The following is an 18,653-nucleotide window of genomic DNA, read 5'->3' as shown; positions in this document are numbered from 1 at the left end:
ACATATACTCCACATCCAATTTCCTTTATTTTAAGATCTTAGAATAGCATGTTGCATTTGTTACAATTAATGAACCAATACTGAGACATTATAATGAAAGAAAGTCCATCCTTTATTCAGATTGTCTAAGTTTTTACCCAGTGTCTTTCTTCCTTCCAGGATCCTATTCAGGACGGCGCCTTACAAATGAATGTCTTTTCTTTCATTCCTAAGACCAGGGACAGGCTGGGGCAAGTCTTGATGGTGATGGTTCCTGCTGACCTGGGGGACCTGAGGATCCCTTGGCAAGGGCACTGAATCGCAGGTTCCTTACCTTGAACTTTTATCCCACCCCCTTGTCTCACTTCTGTGTCCCTCTTGTCCCCTCTTGGGCTTCAATTCCCTCCTCTGTAAAATGAGAGCATTGGGTCAGCATCCCCAGGACAGGTGTTGTCCCAGGGTAAGAGCAGGGTGGCTGTTGGATTCCCATCCTGGGATCAAGAGCTGGCAGGCTTGGGGGCATCTCAGGGCAGACCTTCAAGTTCAGGGTGGGCTGGAGGCTCTGGCTTGGGAAGTTCTTGATGTTGGGAGTCGGAAGCAGAGTCCTGCCCAGCTTTGCAGCATAGTCCCCCACTTTAGGCAAGGCCTTTCTCATCTCTGGGCCTTTGTCCCCACCTGTAAAGTGGCAGCTGTAGAACAGCTTCTGAGGCCCTCCTGGCTGGGAGTAGGGCAGACTTCCCGCAGAACAAGGAGCTTTCTGTCTCTGGAGGTGTGCGAGCTGGACCAGTGCCCCTGTCGTATATGTAGTATGGGGGGCTGACCAGGGGCGCTGAGGGTCCACCCGCTGTTTGAGGCATCCAGCCTCTGTGCCCACCCTCTTCCCTAGCTGACGTGGGCTGTGGTGGATGCCTGTGTCCTCCTTCCTAGCTCAGGCTGGGACTGCCTTTGGCTCTGGGCAGAGGGAGGCCTGTCAAGCTGACGGCACTCCTGGGTTGGACTTCTGAGGAGCAGGGAAGCTGGCCATCACTGCCTTGTGGTAGCTCTAGCTGCTTGTGAGCGCAGAACCTGGCAGAGGCCAGACTTGAGTCTTCAGGTATGCCATGTACACCCTCCAAGCTCCAAAGGAGCAGAAGGAGAGGAGGGGAATCCCTGAGAAAGTAAAAATGAGGGTCTCTGTCTCCCCATCCCCCAAACTGACTCTTCACCTGGAGAATGTCTGGCTCTTCTTTGCTTGTGAGCCTGTGCATCTGCTGTTCCCTCTATCAATTTCTGCTTTTCTAACTGTTGAACTCCTACTCATCCCACAAGGCCCAATGCAAAAGCTCCTTCTACTGGATCCTAGCTACTCCATGGCCTATCTTGTGACATGGTACACATCACTTGGAATCACTTCCCTATCTGTGTCCCCATTGAGATTTCAAGTTCCCTGAGGCTGGGGTGGTCTGATTCACCTCCAGGAGGTTATTGGGTGAGGGGGTGGGTAGGGAGGACACTCGAAGCCCACCTTTCCTGAGCTGCTTGTGGACACTGTTGCAGGCTTTTGAGCTCTTTCCTCCCAAGTCCCCTCTTCCCTGCCACGCGGGCACGATTACAGGATCCTCTGTGTGGACACGGGTAGCAGGAGTCAGAGACCCAAACGCAAATAGGTGTGAGCCAAGGACAGAACCAGCGCTCGGCCTTAAAGCCCGGCTACTAGTTGGGGCAAGCGAGGCGGGGAGAATGAGTGTGCTCCGAGGCGACGCGGCCCGCGGGCGGCAGCCGGCGTCACCCACCAGGAGTGATCCAGGGACGCTGGTGGGTCGTGTGCGCTCCGCAGCCTCCAGGGTGGACGCACAGCCCCATTTTCCGGCCAAAGAAACTGAGGCTCCGAGAGCCACCGCGGCCCGCCCAGGTGCGGAGCCACTCGGGCACCGCAGGAACCCGGGCTGCTCTCCCGGTCCGCCACCGCGAGCCCCGCCCCTCCGGCGGCCCCGCCCGAAGTAGCCGGCGCCGCGCGGGCGCCGCGGCAGGTGGAGCAGATCGGAGCCGCGCGCTGAGCTCCCGGGCGCACGATGGGCAACTGCGCGGGCCGCAGCGACTTCGAGTGGGTCTACACCGACCAGCCGCACACGCAGCGGCGCAAGGAGATGCTGGGTGAGCGCGTTGCGGGAGCCTGCGGGTGGGGACAGCCCCGGGAGCCTGCCTGGGATCCCGTGCGAGCCGGGGGCCAGCCGCACTGCCGCATCCTCGCCCGGGGGAGGTGCATCCCCACCGGGCTCCGCGGGGTCTCGGCCTGCGACTCCGTCCTGGGAACTCGATTCTCCGGCGGAGCGCGGCTCAGCCTCGGGCGGGCAGCGTGGGGACGGCCAGCGGCGCAGTCTGCCTTGGTCTTTCGCCGGCAACCGGTGGCCACCCGCTGGGTGCGGTTGCCTAGGGTCCTGCGGCTGGCGAGAAGGCCCACCGTGGACTTCGGAGGGCGGGCAAGGAAGCAGCTGCGCAGCGAGAGATGCGGTCTCTTTGGTGGGCGCGGTGGGGGACCCCAAAGATTTTACCAAAGTATCCCGTCTGTTCCATCAGGTAGCTTAATACCTGGTGGCCGCCCAGGGTTCTGTGAGGTCTTTTTTTGGAGGGGGGGGGGATTGAACCCAGGGTCACTCCACCACTGAGCCATATCTCCAGCCCTTTTAAATATTTTATCTAGAGAAAGGGTCTCACTGAATTGCTTAAGGCTCCGCTAAATTGCTGAGGCTGGTTTTGAACTTGCAATCCTCCTGCCTCAGCCTCTTAAGCCGCTGGGATTACAGGCGTGCACCACCGGGGCCCAGCCTGTGGGGTCATTTTACCTGTGTGGACACCATTGTGTGGCTCATTCATGCCCATAACACCTTTGAACCGCAAGCAAATGACCCTGCCTGCCACCCAGGTGCTCCCAAGCTGGGCTCCTTCTCACTGATCGATCCCCACACCTTTGCCGACACTTGGCTCACCTTTTAATTTTCTGATATTTCACCAGATGGTGGTACAAGATTGTTTCTTCATGGACAGTTTGTATGTATTTGATGATTGTTTTCAGATTTGAATTGGCCATTTTAACCTGGGGCTTGTCTTTTGCGTGTGGGTAGAGCCCTTTCTCCTAGGGCCCTGGAACCCTGGGTCTGAGATGTGGCGGGTGTGTCCTCCTGCTCATCGTCTTGGTTAGCACAGAGCTTCTGTTTAGTGTAAATTCAGTTAGGTCGATTGGCCGTTTTCTTGCCAGTCCTCACTTTGGTGCCTTCCTGACCCACTTCAAGACCGCAGATGTTCATCCTACGACTTCAATCTTCAAACACAGGATGCACGCGCTGGCAGCCCTGCCGCTGGGTTCTCAGGGCTGGGAACTTCTGTGAGACCAACAGGCGACTCCCCTGAAGCTCCAACTTCCTGGGCGGCTGGGAGGGCTCCCCATCTACCGCCGAGGGCTGGCATCTTGGTTCCATGCCTTCCCCTGCTGCTTCCTCTCACAGGGCTTATTGGGCCCCTGGCCCAGAGGGAGAAGCCGGGAGGCTCTGGACAGCCAGAGTCCTGGCCATGGGTGCTCAGGGTTATAAGGGAGGAGCCAGGGCCTGAAGCGCCCACCCCCTCGGCTGTAACCTCACTCTCCCAGGCTGCCAAGTGGGCACAGTCTTCCTGCCTGGTGGAGTGGGTGTGAGGATGAAATGGGATCCCAGAGAGCAAGGTGCCCAGTGATGTGTCTGAGACCGTAGGACGTGCAGAAGGGTCTCTTTCAAAAGAGATAAACCATGGGCCCTAGAAGGAGTCCAGGCTTTCTACAGAGGATGGCCAAAGAGTTCTGGGAGGCTTGGGAGGCTTCACAAGGCAGGCCCAGGCTGTGCTGTCCCTCCAGGAAGATTTGCTCATGTCTCCTTTCAGGAGTCATGGTGCCTGCCCTCTTGCCAGTCCAGTTCTGAGCTAGCGAACTTGGAATGAGCTGTCTCTCTCCCTCCCAGGCTTCTGCCCCAGCCTTTCCCTGCTTGAGTGTCCTGTCCCTGCTCTGCCTGGCTCTCTTGCTGGGCCTTGTTCTGCTGGGTTCAGTTCTGCGTCCCTCAGGAAGCACCTGGCCAGCCTCCTAGGCCCTGGCCCAGGCTGGCAAGGGCTGACCTCAGGTTTCCCTTTCACGGCAGCCGCCCATAAGCTCTGGTCTCTGGGGAGCTGGGGAGAAGTCCAGAGTTGGCGGTGAAGGTGACCTCCTGGCAAGGATCCCAGGACCCATTCACCAGCCACGGGTGAGTCAGTGGACAGAGGAGGAAGCTGAGACTTGGGCAGGGTCAGGGGTACCTTCCTCCTGGAGCTGTGCAGGTGCTGTGAGGTAATCCCAGATGTGCTTGGCTAGGGACTTCTGTGGCAATGGAGTTACTGACATCATGCACACAGGCCTGCGGGTTTCCTTCTGGGCCTGCCTTCCCTGCACCGTGCTGCTCCTGCCCTGGGAGGAACCCTGTGTGTAACTGCAGCATCTCTTTTGAGAAGAGGCTGCAGAGTGGGGATCAGGGAGGATGGTGACCTGTGCAGGCCACACAGCCCGGAGACCACAGAAGCTGGGTGGTTGCTCGGGCCGAGTTTTGTCCTGTCCATCTGGCTGATGCAGGCTGTGCCAAGCTCTTAGAGGTCAATAGATATTCAATTAAGATCCTAATCTCAGAGTCAGGTCCTAGGAAATCATAAAGAGTGTGCTCCAGGTGCTCTGTGAATGGGGCCAAAGTCCATGCCCAGCTCCTGCCTGGAATAGGGACATCTTCCCTAAGGCACAGCATCCTAGAAAATAGGCCTCCGTGGAAACCCAAGAATCACATCTCCCAGGCCCCGGGCAGAACAGAGTCAGCAAGACTGGTCTCATTAGAAACCAAGCCAGGCGTGGCTGGTGGAATAAAAAGGAGGCTTTTTTTTTCCCCCTAAACAAATAGCTTTGTAATTTTTTTTTTTAAAAAAGGTTGTCAAAGCAGACTGTACACAGTTAAAAATATTCAAATAATCCAAGACAAACAGAAGAGGGAAACCAGGAAGTAGAACTCTTGGCAATTGTTGGATTCTTGTGGGAAAGGTCTGGCTGGGTTCTCTCAGCCACAGGTGGGAAGTCAGGAGCAGAGCTGGCCTAAGCCATGAGGGGAGCCCTTGGCTCTGGTTGCCCAGCCACAGAGAGGCTGGCCTCCCGGGGTGGGGTGTGGGCTGCTGAGTCTCACCCCCCTCTGCCTGGAGGCTCCGAGATGGCAGAAGGAAGGGAGGAGTCGCCCTGTGAGGGGCTCTGAGGCTCAGCTTCAGTGACAGGGCCTCCTCTGGTCTCAACTCTGAGGCCCTGAGTTCCTCGGGGTAGTGGCTCCCAGCAGCACAAGAGAGCAGAGAAGCCCCTGTCCTGGGAGAGGGGCCATGAGCCTGCCTGGGCTGGGAGGCCCCAGGGCACAGATCCCCAGCAGCCCAAGTGGAAGGTCCCCAAGGGCTACTGTGGGCCCTGTGTGGCCGTGATGCCCCTCCCTGTGAAAGCCTCTGGCCTACTCAGCGCCCCAGTCTCTGGCCCCTGCCCTTCTGCCGCTCAGGGGGAGTCCCCACCCTCTTTCCAATCCCAGCTTCTGTGCCACTGCTCTCTGCTGAGGTTCTTGGTCATCTTGGTCATCGGGCTTCCCGAGAGTTCTGCTCCTGAGCCACTCCCGGCCCCGCCCCTCTAGAATTCCTGTTCGTTATTCTTCCTCTAGGGAATTCCTGTGCCAACTTAGGTCTCAACCTGAATGTTCTTTGCAAAGAAACACACTTTAACAACACACACACACACACACACGCACACATGCACACACACACGCGCACACACACACACACACACATACACACACGCACAAACACGCGTGTGCGCACACACACACGCACACACACGCACACACGCACACACACGCGCGCACACACACACGCACACACGCACACACGCACACACACACGCGCGCACACACACACGCACACACGCACACACCTGCCGCCCCTCCCTTTAAGCTTCTTCTCCCCGCTCCTCCCCCAGCATGCCTGGCCCTTTCCCTTTGTCCCAGTTCTCCGCTAGGCCATGGGGCAGTTGCCTTGGGGACCTTACTTCCTCACTCAATTCTGAGGCTTCCTCCAAGGTGCCTGGCACACAGGGCTCCTCAGGGCTTGAGTGACACCATGAGATAAGAGGCCACTTCACACAGCTTTTGCTATCTCCAGCCCCATGCCACCCAAAATCGCCGCCTGGGTTTCCCTGCCACCAGTGGTGGCGGGTTGGTGTCTGCTGAAGGACCCTGTCCTTGTTCTAGGTGAGGGAGGGCTGCAGAAGTTCGTGGGATCTCTTTCATCAGGGGATCAATCCCATGCATGAGGCTCCACCCTGTGACCTCATGGCCTCCGCAGCCCCACCTCCAAGTCCCCTCACACCGCGGTGAGAGTTCCCACGTGGATTTGTGTGTCTGTGGCTGGACCATTCCCACCAGGGCTTGTCTGCCCTTTGCCTTTTAACGTGGGGTGGTTTTCTTCTTCTTTGTCTCATGCACACTTGGAATGTTTGTGTATCTCAGGAGCCCGGAAAGGGAAGTCACTTGCCTGAGGTTGTCCCACGGTTAGGCACGGGGTCAGGACTCTCACCTGGCACCTGCAGCAGGGCCTGGCTGCTGTGGCCGGGCCGGCCTGAGCCTCTGTGTGACAGGAGGCCATGGCCCTCCTCTGGCTGCTGTGCCTGCCTCCCTGCAGCTGCCAGCCATGGGCCTCTTTGTCTCCTTCCTTCTGGCCTCTGTCCCTGCATGTGCTCTGTTTCCGCCTGGCTTATCTCGGCCCCAAGTTCCTTCTTTAATTTTTAACAGCTTTATTGAGGGATAATGAACATGCCTCACAATCCACTCATTTAAAGGCACGGTCGGTGGTTTTGAGAAAGTTACGTACCCTACTGTGACGTTTCACCACCATCAGGACCTTCTGTGACCTCAGGCCAATCCCACCCCTGCTGCCCGAATTCTCCAGGGGGAGGCTTCAGCTGCAGCACCCAGCACACCGCGTGTCCCTGTGTCGGTGCTCCTGGCTGGGACACACTAGGTGCCCCTCACGAGCTGAGCCCTCATCTCCTTGTCATATCCCTCCCATGTCTGTCAACAGCTGGATGCTCAGACCTTTGTCACATATTTGTCACTGGGATGAAAAGCAGGTTTAGCAAGTGGCCCGTGAGGAGGTAGGGTAAGGTGCTCCTGAAGGTACTTTGGACCACTTTCCTCATTTTCTCTGTGGCTCTGGGTCCCCAGAGAGCCTCCTGCACTGACAGGGCTGGGCTTGTCTTTTGGCTCAAAGGCAGGCGGGAGAGGTTGACACTGTGGGAGGATGGTCTCAGAGCATTAGGCCAGACCCAGGGAAGTTGTTTAGGAAGGAGGGAATTAAGAGGCACCTTTGTGAGAAGAGGCTGCTCAGAGGTCAACTTACTCAACTGCAGGAGGGAGAGGGCCAGGCATGGCCAGGAGGTTGTCTCAGCACCTCCTGCTGTGGCCACCAGGTGGCACAGTCAACACCGAGCAGCTCGGTGGTGCCAGCTGCTGGTGGGGCAGCAGCAGGATGACAGGCAGAGACAAGGACACTGCAGCCAGTGAGTGACTGTCTGTGATGATATCTGGCTTCCTTGGGAAAGTGGTAGGAGAGTCCAGTCCCAGATGGTGCCCGTGCCAGGGCCTGGGGACGTGGAGGGGTCGAGGAGTGGAAGTGATGAGAACCCCCCCCACTCCTGGGAGCCCTGCTGGACACGAGCGAGAAGTCAGCAGGGAGAGGGTGGAACGGCCTGTGGCTGCAGAGGAGTCTAGGGCAGGGCCTGGGGCCCCCTCTCTGCCACCAGTGCAGCGCACAGCAGGGCACTTTCCTTGCCCAGCGGCTGACCCAGCCATATCCCCCACCTGGATGCAAAGCAGAATTGTTAGGAGAGTTTCTGGACAAGACCAAGGTTCCATCAGAGCTAGAGGGTGATGGACGGTCCTGTGGGGTGGGCTCTTGGCATCAGGCCTTCCTCCCTCCGAGCCAGCAGGCCCACCGGATGCTCTGCTGCTGTCCCATGAGGGGTCTGCTGACCTGAGCAAGTAGGTGGCTGTGAGGGAGCCCGGCTCCCAGCACCCCAGCATCGGCTCTGTCCTCCCTCGTCTCACCCCAGGGTCCATGTGCCCTCGTGGACCTGCTCCCCCATGCGTCACAGCCCTGGAGACGGAGAGTGATGAGGCAGGCCCAGAGAGGGCTGGGGCTTGCGGGTCACACAGCAGTCCCTGGGTGCCCGCTTGGGACCTGAGGCAGAGCAGCACACTCCCACCCCTCTGGAAGGGCCTGTGGAATTCGGGCAGGTTGCTGCCCCTTCTGGTGGGGCCTCTGTGCCATCTCTAAGATGGGGGCGGTGGTCATGTCCTGGGCAGGGTGGTGAAGCCTGAATGGGACGTCAGACACCAGGGATGTGCTGACGGAGTCCCAGCCGGCGCAGGCCTGGCTCGGCACAATACAGGCCTGGAGTGCCGGTCCTGAGCTCAGGTCCTGGCTCCGCAAGCCTTACTGTGCCCTCTCGGGCCCTTCCTTGAGCCTCCCTGGACTTCAGAGCCCTCCCCTCTGTGTCTTGCTTAGACAGGGAGACTTCTAGAAATTGCTGTAGTCATGATCAGCTGCTGTTGGGCCCCTCAGTGGGGAAGCCACTTGTGTGGGTCTCTTTGTCTTTGGTTCCAGGTGGCCGTCCACACTGGGCTGTAGGCTGCCCAGTGCCTCGGGGCACTTATTAGCTGCATCTAGGCTGGGGAGGAGGCCTGCGTGGGCAGGGTCCCCCTGAGGTCCGGGGAGCACCACCACAGAGGGCACTGCCCACTGGCCCGCAATTCCTGAGGGGCTGTGGCGAGGGCGTCCCTCCCCTCCTCGGGCGACCCACCTTACTGTGGCTGGGATGAGATGGAGCCTGAGGCCTGGGGGCCCTCCCAGGCCCCCCACTCTCCCTGGGTCCCCTCCCTGGAATACGCAGAAGAGGCATCTCCAGCATCCTGCTCACCTCCACGACACCAGCCAGGTGTGTCCTGGTGCCTGTGGCCAGCCCTCCCTGTCCCCTGCCCACTCCCCTGTGTTCAGCCCTCACGGCCTCAGTTCCCTACCTCTGGCCTCAGGCTCCTGCAGAGACCCCAGTGATCCTTCCCAGTCTGGTGGGCGCCTGTCCTAGCTTCTTGTCCTCTCTGACCCCTGAGACTGGACATCTCCATGGATTCATTTACTATCAAATCCTGCCGGCCCCCAAACTGACCTCAGCATGGCCTCCTCTGCACTCCCAGCCTGCACGTTCCCCAGGGTGGGGTGACCCTCAGGCCTCCCCTCCCCCAGGTCCAGAACCTCTAGAATTGGCAGCGGTGGGCATTGGCAGGTTTCTGTGAGCCAGGGCAGAATTTCTCAGGGCCTTGACCGTGTCTCCAGGAATTGGGGAAGGCCCAGGGTGTAGCCTTGCTCCTTAGGTGGGCCCTTCCTGGGGTCCTCTTGGAGGCTCGGTGAGGTCTTTCTGCCTGGTGAGACCCCTGCTTTTGCCACCTCCAGAACCTGGTGGCTTGGCAGCTTCTGGGCACTGTCCTCTGAGGCCTCCTGGTTCTGGAAGCCCTAGGAGACGCACAGTGGGTGGTCCCGGCCCGCTGCAGGCCTTCCTGAGAGCTCCTTGGAGTTTCTGGGCCGGCCAGTACTTCCCCCCAGCACTGGGGTCCAGAAAGTGCCCCCAGGCGTTTGAGGTCCCTGGGGCTCACGGTGTCTGTGCCCTCCTCAGGGCTCACACCCTCATGACGGCCAGGGTCCAGACCCTCAGTCTTTAGTTGCCTCCAGCAGGATGGTCGGTCCTGTGGCACGGTGGCACCCTGTGGCACCTGTGGCCCGGAGGCTGGGGTCTGCTCTTGCTGGAGCAGGCCTGGGGAGCAGGGGCCAACACTGCTCCAAGACCCCGCTCAGGAACTGGGCACTGGGAGGCTCCCCAGGCCCTGTCGGGGTCTTGCCTGAGTGAGGACTCCTGCTGGACGTGCCTGTGCCTGGCCAGGCTGGGGACTGCCCAGCGTCCACTGAGAGGGGGTTTCAGGGGTGCGCTCCTCCCAGTCCTGGCACTGCGCTCCTACGGACCCTGGGGGCGTAAGGGGCAGCCTCAGGGCGGCAGGCAGGCCCGGGTTCTGCTGTCGTCTTCAGTTGCTCTGGGTCCCTGAGGAGAGAGGGCTTGGGTCCTTTGGAACCGCTGGGAAGAGGAGGATGGGGCACCAGGCTCCCTGAAGCTGGCCTGGTTGGGGGACCCCACGTGTGTTCTCACTTGCTTCCAACCCATCCCACAGGAGAGCATGTGATCCCTGTTCAGCAGACAGGTAAACCGGGGCCCACTGGCCCAGGTCCTGGCTTCTGGGCTCCGTTGTTGCTCTTGCCTCTGAGGAGCAGAGTATTGTTGGTCTGGCCTGGATCCAAGAACCAGGTGACCCAGGCCCTGCGGCCCCACAGCTCACCTGCCTGTGGCTCACCTGGTGCAGGTGTGGCAGGCCCCACCCTCTCGCTCTAAGACTTGGCGTCCTTCCAAGGGGAAGTAGGGGCCACCTGCTCTGTGGAAGCCGAGGGCCTTGAGCTGGTGGATCCCCTGCAGGGTCTGGGCAGGTGGGGGACCTGCTGCTATTCTGAGGACCCTGTAGAGAGAGGCTGGTGCCCAGAGGACCCTGGTGAGAGGCAGGCGGGTGGAGCCCAGCCTGACTCCTGGGGTGCACAGGCTCAGGGCTCTGCGATGCCTTCCAGGTCCTGGGCGGGGCAGGCCCTTCCTGAAGAGAGGATGGTACATCCTTCTTCCCTGCCTGTCACAAAGACCTCCTCTTGCCTGGCTGTGGCTGGTGGACCCCCAGCCCCTTGGTTGCCCGTAGAAGCACATCTTTTCCCAACCACACTGCAGCACAGCCCGGCCCGGAGTGTCGCTGCTGACCCTGGCCCTGTTGGGTCAGAAGAAGGTGGGATGAGCTGCCCCTGCCCCTGTCCCACCTGCCGCCCTGTGGAGCAGCAGGCCCTGTCCCTACCTCCAAGTGGAAGGCTAGTGTGTGGCCCACCTGTCCCCTAGGCCTGTGTCCTTCCAGCTTTCACATCTGAGCTCTGCCCTTGCAGGACGGGCGGGTCAAAGCTGGGAGGTGCCCTGGAGGCCTGTCCCTGGCCGGGCGGTGGGCAGCGAGGCTCTGGCAGGGCTGGCCAAGCCAGTCCACTCCATCCCAAGGCTTCACGGGGGCTGGGCTGCCCCGCGTCAGTTTCCTGCAGCTGCGGGAACAAAGTCCCACGACTTGGGGCTTAAAACCCGTCAGTGGCCATCTAGCAAGTCTCACGGGTCCTTGCTGGGCGGGAACCGGTGTCAGCAGGGCTGCGTCCCTTTGGAAGGCTGGGGAATCCATTTCCTGTCTCCCAGCTTCTGGAGTCGCCCACGTTCCTCTGCACGTCCCTTCCTTCCTTGGTGTACCAAAGCAGCTGTGGCAGGACCAGTCTGTCCTGTGTCGCAGCACAGAGACCTCCACCCCTGCCTCCCTCCTGTACTCCTGGGGGCCCTCGTGACGGCCATGGCCCCAGCTTGACCCAGGAGTCCCCATTTCGGGTTCCCTGATTAGAAGCCCGTGTGCCCACCCGCCCTTGCTGTGTAACCGAATGCAGTCACAGATGTCGGGCTTAGGATGTGGCATCTTTGGGGTCTGTTATTCTCCCCCTCCCTGTGGAGGACAGAGGCCTTGGCCTTGCCCTGCGGGCTTCCTCGGGGGCTTCCTCGGGGGCAGCACAGAGCCGGGCAGCTCTCCCCTCCTCCCACACACCAACTGCCAGGGTGACGCCAAGGGCCGAGCGGGTACACGGTCACCCCTGGGAGTCCATGACCATGTCCCCAACACCTTCCTGTCCCAGAAACACGCTGTGTGAGCCTCTCAGGTGGTGTTCTGTCAGCTGCCCAGAGCTTTGTCCCCATGTCCACCCTGTGAGCTGGCAAGGCTCTAGGGACAGTGTTTTGGGATCCTCCCAGGGAGCTCAGACAAAGGTCACGTGCGGGAAGCAGAGACTTTTAAATTTTTTTTTAAGAGAGAGAGAGAGAGAGAGAGAGAGAGAGAGAGAGAGAGAATTTTTTAACACACAGCATCTTTATTTTATTTTATGTGGTGCTGAGGATTGAACCCAGCGCCCCGCGCATGCCAGGTGAGTGCGTTACCGCTTGAGCCACTTCCCCAGCCCCAAGGAAGCTGGGACTTTTAAAAACTTTTTGTTACCATGGTAAAATATATGACCCACACGAGGTGCCACTTCAACTATGTTTAAGTGTGAGGCTTGGTGGCCTCAGTGACATCCACAGTGTTGTGCAGCCATCACTATTATTTCTGAAACTTTGTTGTCACCCCAAACAGAAACCCAGCCCCAGTGGGCACCCCGGGTGACGTCTGCTGCACTGTCCCACCCTCGATGTGTCCCTTGGGTATTTCCTCCTAGTGACGTCAGACAACATTCTTCTGGTGTCTGGTCCCCGAGGTCCACCCGTGCTGGGGCCAGTGACTGCTATGACATTCCTTCCCTTAAAAGAAAAAAAGAAAAAAAGGGCAAGCGCCGTTCTGTGCACGACCAACACATTTTCTGCGTGGTCTTCCCCGGCAGGTTCCTGTGAGCAGGCGATGGCACCTGGTTGGACCCTCATCTCCAGTTCCGGGCACATGCTTAAGGGGCGGGGGTGGGACCAGGTGGTCATGGCCCATCTGCCATCTCAGGGACCGGCCAGGCCCCTCTCCTCACCATGCCCACCCGCAGGGCTGCCAGGGGCTGCGGCTCCTCGCGTCTTCACTTGCTTCCCTTCTTTGGCTCTAGCCACCCTTGGTGGCCGGAGGTGGTCACTCCCCGAGAAGCTGCACTTCCCATGACTGCTGTGCTCACAGGCCCCTTCCCGTGTGCTGGGCGGTCAGTTGTGTATCTTCTTTGGAGAAGAAATATCTGCCCTATCCCTCGTCCACCTTAGAGCGGGTTGTTAGTCTTGTCGTCGAGTCGCATTCCTGTCTTTTATGTTCTGAATGTTAAACCCTCAGGTGGAGCTGGGGTTGGCGCCTGGGCTAGCCCGCACCTGAACCGGGAGGAGCGGGAACACACGCACCTCCCAGAAGGTCAAGGCCAGCAGCCTTCTGGGCCCAGCAGCTCGGGCAGGGGTTCCCCGCCCGGGTCATCCCTGGCTGGGCCAACGTGACCGCTCTGTGACTCTGACTTGCTGGAGAGGCGTGAATGGCTAGCAACTGGAGTCAGAGCGCCCCGCGCATCTTCTTGGGGTCTGGAGGCCAGGGTCAGGCCCCAGGTGCAGGCAGAGTCCTGGCATCGTCCTGGCATCGTCCTCACGTGTAACTGGGCCACGTCCCTGTCTCTTAGGCTGAGGGAAGGAGGGCCTTGGCTAGGGGGCCCTGAGGGGGCTCTGCTCTGCGTCACATCCTCCCCATTCTGGGTGCCAAAGGGGAGTGACACTCTGGGATACAGAAGGAGCTGAGGCAGGAGCCCTCCTTGGCCTGGGGGGTTCCACTTCTGGGTCCCCAGCCCCTGGGGCGGCCCTGGGAGACCCTCTCCACAGGCCAGCGCTGAGGAGGGTGAGCCCAGGCTGCTGGCTGCTCATTGGGTTGGGGGTCGATGTGGGAGACTCTGGGGACCCTGAGGACCAGTACTAACTGACCCGAGGCCCTGCTGCGCTTGGCTTCCCCACCTGCATGACAGGACGGGCTCCATCTCTGAGGGCCTGTCTGCTCCTGCCCAGGGGACAGAGGACAGAGCAGGCCTGGATGCCTGTCCCCCTGAGTACGTGATGAACCCCAGCCCTGCACCCAGCTCCTGCAGTCTGCCTTGAACCTTGGCTCCTCCAGCTGAGCAGCCGCAGAGGTCTCCAGGAGGCAGAGCTGTCCTGCCCCAGGGACCGGGCACCCACCCTCCCGGTCCTGCAGGGCTGCTGCTCCTGGCCTGGGTGGCCTCCTCCCACTCACATTGTTTCTTTTCTGTAAAACAGAATACAGAAAAGTACAAAAGATCTCTAATAAGCACCTAAGGCCCCAAACACATGCCTTCAACCCTTTATCATATTTCCTGCAGTTCTTGTTTGTTTTAAGATCTCGGGGCTGTTGTCGGGTGGATCCGCCCGCCCAGGGAAGGGGCTAGCTGCTCTGCTCCCGGCTCCAGAAATATTTGGAGTCAAATTGATAGAAAAATAGGTTTTAATCAAAGCCAGCTTTGAAGAAGACGGAAGAAACTTGATGGTTTCAAAAGCTCCGTCTCTGAAACCCCTAAGGGCAGCAGGACTTTCAAAGCCTCGGAGGCAGCGGCAGGCCGGCGAGAGGAAGGCAGGAAGCGGACATGCGTAGATTCGGTGGGCCGGCTAGGTCGGGCGGGCCATCTGCCGTCTTCCCTCCCAGCTCGGCCCCTGTCAGGGTTTGGGGGCAGGGGTCACAGCGGAAGTTCCTCTTAATTCAGAGGGTGTCCAAATCCTGTCTGTTTCAAGGCCAAGCAGGAGTCCTGCAGTTCCCCTCCCGTGGCCACCCCCAGGGGCCTGATGAGTTTGGGGATGACCAGTCCATGCTGTCCTTCTGCTGTGCTGTGTCTTGACCCCGCAGCCACAGCACGGGGGTGCGTGTTTAGCAGGGGCTCTCGGGGCAGGTGGCTCCTGGCTCTGCCGTGGCTCTGATTTCTGGCATTTCTGGGACCCGTGGTGACCCCTGCCCTGTATTTAGGCTGGTGGCAAATTCCCCCACTCTGGGAAATCTCCCCAGGCCCCCAGGGGAGGGGTGGCAGGTCCCCTGCTTCTGCGTCCCCTCAGGCTGGGTACTCCTGGGTGCGAGGGTGGCCCGTCCCTCCTAGTCATCCTTGAGGGCGTGGGCTGCTGGAGGGTGGAAGGAGAGAGGGAAGGGCATGGCCAGATGGAAGATGCTGGAAGAGCACAGGGAGGGTGGAGCCGGCCGAGCTCTCTCACCGAGCCGCCTGCTCCCCCTGTCTCACTGCAGCCAAGTACCCGGCCATCAAGGACCTGATGCGGCCAGACCCACATATCAAGTGGACGGTGACAGGGCTGGTGCTGTCGCAGCTGCTGGCCTGCTGGCTGGTGCAGGGGCTGGCCTGGCGCTGGCTCTTCTTCTGGGCCTACGCCTTTGGCGGCTGCGTGAACCACTCCCTGACGCTGGCCATCCACGACATCTCCCACAACACTGCCTTCGGCACCGGCCACCCTGCCCACAACCGCTGGTTCGCCATCTTTGCCAACCTGCCCGTGGGCGTGCCCTACGCGGCCTCCTTCAAGAAGTACCACGTGGACCATCACCGCTACCTGGGCGGCGATGGGTTGGACGTGGACATCCCCACGCGCCTGGAGGGCTGGCTCTTCTGCACGCCGGCCCGCAAGCTGCTGTGGCTCGTGCTGCAGCCCTTCTTCTACTCGCTGCGGCCGCTCTGTGTCAACCCCAAGGCTGTGACCCGCATGGAGGTGCTCAACACCCTGGTGCAGCTGCTGGTCGACGCCGCCATCTTTGCCCTTTGGGGCATCAAGCCTGTGGCCTACCTTCTGGCCAGCTCCCTGCTGGGCCTGGGCCTGCACCCCATCTCAGGCCACTTCGTGGCCGAGCACTACATGTTCCTCAAGGGCCACGAGACCTACTCCTACTACGGGCCCCTCAACTGGATCACCTTCAACGTGGGCTACCACATGGAGCACCACGACTTCCCCAGCATCCCGGGCTGCAACCTGCCCCTGGTACGTGCTGGGCCCAGGCGGGGCTGGGGGGCAAGGGCCGGACAGACATGTGAGGAGGGGGCCCCCGAGAGGCCCTGGGCCAAACCCAGATGCTTTATCCTTTCTATGCTGCTCAGGTGATGGTCACTCTCTTTTGTGGTCTCCAGGGCAATGGAAAGGTCACAAGACACATGCAAGTGCCAGGCTGGAGAGTAAGGCGGCAAATCCAGGGAGGGGGGAGTCTCAGGAGTGCTACAGTTAGGGGCTTGGTTCAATGAGAGGGGGCTTGCACCCTATTGTGACATTCATGCACTGTGTCTCTGGGCAAGTCACTCACCCTCTCTGTGCTTCATCTTTCTCTTCTGCACGAGGCAGCTGCATTAGCGATTCTCCACAGGAGGCTCTTCCTGTCTCCTGACTCCCTGTCCCTGCTCATGACTTGTCATGGCTTTGACAGGGGCCCTCCTGGCCCAGAGCTGGCCAGTCAGGACAGGGTGGGCCTTGTGCTTTGCAACCTAAGGGGTGTGGCTCGGCTGCAGGGAGGGGAAACCTTTGGTGGCTTCTCCCTGGAGCCCTGGGCCCGGAGTTGGAGAATTTTGTGAGAAAGGAGGAAGGGCAGAAGTGGGGGAGGAGCCCCCGTTGTTCCCCAGCTCAGCCGGCTCTGGCTGGTCAGAAAGAACTGAGGTGACCCAGCGCGGGCAGCAGGTGGGGCCTGAGCGTGAGGCTGTGTGTGTACCCGGGGCCTCTGTGCGTGAGAAGGCTCGTGCGAGTGCAGCCGGGAGGCGGTGCCTGGGCTGTGCATGGACCTGGCTCACTTACCACCTCCACAGCCCCTGAGCAGGTGCCTTTGTTCACTGTCCCCATTTTACAGAGGGGAAGGCACAGGCTCCCAGAGGGCAGTGCCTGCCTGGGCAGAGCCAGAATCAGGACCCAAGAGTCACAGAGCAGCCATGGAGGGGTGCCTGCTGTGGGCCAGGCAGGGCTCCTGTGCCACGTGGGCTGAGCTTGGAGGCCAGTCGGACTCCAGCACCCTGGGAGACGCTGGTGTACGTGTGCACGTGTGCTTGCGTGGGTGGCCGGGGCCGGCCCCTGACCCCTGCCCTCTCTACAGGTGCGGAAGATTGCGCCCGAGTACTACGACCACCTGCCGCAGCACCACTCGTGGGTGAAGGTGCTCTGGGATTTTGTGTTCGAGGACTCCCTGGGGCCCTATGCCAGGGTGAAGCGGGTGTGCAAGCTGGCAGAGGACCGCCTGTGAGCCCTGCCAGGGAGCCTGCGACCTGACCCCGCCCACACTGCCTGGCTGGCTGCTGCTTCCCCCGTGCCCATGGGCAGTGCCCCAGACGGGTTTGGCTGCTTCCCCCGTGCCCATGGGCAGTGCCCCAGACGGGTTTGGCTGCATTGATTCTGGCTTTTGTCCCCAGAGCCCTGGGAGTTGCCATCAGCAGCCATGCCTGTCAATAGTGGGCCCAGGCTGCGTCCTGGTCTGCACAGGGACTCTCAGTGGACCTTTTTGGGCTCAATGGGCAAGGGCTCAATGCCCTGGGCCTATGATCCTCACGGAGCTGACTTCTCTGGATTCTTGTGCCCTAAATTAAACCCAGTGCTTGTTTTCACAGTCTGTGCATTGTGCTTCCGAGGGGGTGGTCCTGTCCCCAGCCTGGCTCCCAGAAGACCCCGGACCCAGGCAGGCGGTGCCTGTGCCTCAGTGGCGCCCCCTCCTGGCCAGCTCCAACTTGCAACCCCTTTACTGAGTTGGTTGGGTGGTGGCCTCAGGCAGTGTTCCTGATGGCCATGCCACTGTGGATAGTGACCTCCAGGTGCATGGACGGCAGAAGGCCCTGCACATGTTGAAATCACAGCAGCAGACTGGGGACCCGTGGCTCCTCCCACCCTGGCTGAGCTCTCGGCCTGGCCCCCCGGACCTATCCAGCTTCTGCTCCATCTCAGGCCCTTAGCGCTGTGGAAGCTTCCCAAGTCCACAGAGGTTCAGGCCCATCAGCTGAGACAGCTCTGCAGAGCAGGCCCCGGCCAGAAGGACAGATGGGTGGCTGGACAGACACGCACACATAGTGAACCACAGCCCGAGGGCAGCAAGCTGGGCACTGTCCTTGGTGTCTGTGTGAAGTGGGGACATGTACCTCTGTCCTTTCTGTGGAGCAACCAATGGCACAGCTGCGACTAGGGAGGTAGCCCTCTGGTCAGCTCCCTGGCCCTGGGGCTGGGCTAGTGTGGCATGGTGTCTACAGCAGGCAGGCAGCAGCGGGTGCTGGGTGAGGCCCTCCCTCCACAAAGAGCTGGGTATGGGCTCGGCCATGGAGCACCCCCTAAGCGCTGGGGTGAGGCTGTGGGGCCGGCTGAGCCAGGGACCACCCGACAGGCGGCAGGGCTGCTGTTGACCTGGGATGGAGGCGGAAGCAGGGCTTGCTGTAGTCCTTTGCCCTCTGCCTGGGAGTGGCCTCATTGGTGCCTGGCACAGGTGTCCCCAAGTGGTCTGACTGCTGAGATACTGCAGGGACAAGGCCTGGGCCAAAGGCTCTTTCTGAGACAGGAGGACTTTGAGCCTGGGCAGGCAGCCCCTCCCTGTGCACACAAGCCTGCCCGAGGGCCAAGGGGACCCTGGGGGAAGTCCAGCCCCCACCCCACCCACAGCAGTCCTTTGACCTCTGCCCCCTCCACAAGCACATGTCCCCCAGGCAGTGCCTATCAGTAGCCTGGCCCATCCTGAGCCTGGGGGTGCCTCTGGAGACGGCCCTGAGTATGCAATGTCAAGGGGGCGCAGGGAGAGGGTGGGAGCCCCCACCTCCCAGAGCCGGGCTTCTTACTCCTGATTGGAGAACAACCACGTGCCTGACTTTTAGGGTCCGGGAATCCCCAGTGAGGTACAGTACCTCAAGGACCAGGCCTCTCGTCATCAGCCAGGCTGGGCCCCGAGAGTAGCTGGGCCTGAGATGGGATCTGGGGTGGG

General features: G+C 60.4%; 1 protein-coding gene across 3 annotated transcripts; it reads left to right on the top strand.

Moving 5' to 3' along the window:
* The first annotated feature begins 1,979 nt into the window (after positions 1-1,979).
* On the top strand, positions 1,980-17,542 carry DEGS2 (delta 4-desaturase, sphingolipid 2). 3 transcript variants are annotated; one of them, XM_081292029.1, is made up of 4 exons: positions 1,993-2,112; positions 14,465-14,589; positions 14,964-15,706; positions 16,797-17,542. In XM_081292029.1, exons 3-4 carry the CDS (start codon positions 14,990-14,992, stop codon positions 16,941-16,943), a joined length of 864 nt encoding a protein of 287 aa, XP_081148155.1. In that variant the 5' UTR covers positions 1,993-2,112; positions 14,465-14,589; positions 14,964-14,989; the 3' UTR covers positions 16,944-17,542. The 3 variants fall into 3 exon arrangements, with proteins under 3 accessions (XP_081148154.1, XP_081148155.1, XP_081148156.1); XM_081292028.1 differs by lacking the exon at positions 14,465-14,589 and having other exon boundaries at positions 1,980-2,112; XM_081292030.1 differs by lacking the exons at positions 1,993-2,112; positions 14,465-14,589 and adding an exon at positions 4,170-4,220.
* Positions 17,543-18,653: the final 1,111 nt, after the last annotated feature.

The sequence above is a fragment of the Spermophilus citellus genome (genome assembly GCF_964194105.1).
Source record: "Spermophilus citellus genome assembly, chromosome: 4".
Taxonomy (NCBI): Eukaryota; Metazoa; Chordata; class Mammalia; order Rodentia; family Sciuridae; genus Spermophilus; species Spermophilus citellus.
This window is presented reverse-complemented; position numbering and strand designations above follow the sequence as displayed.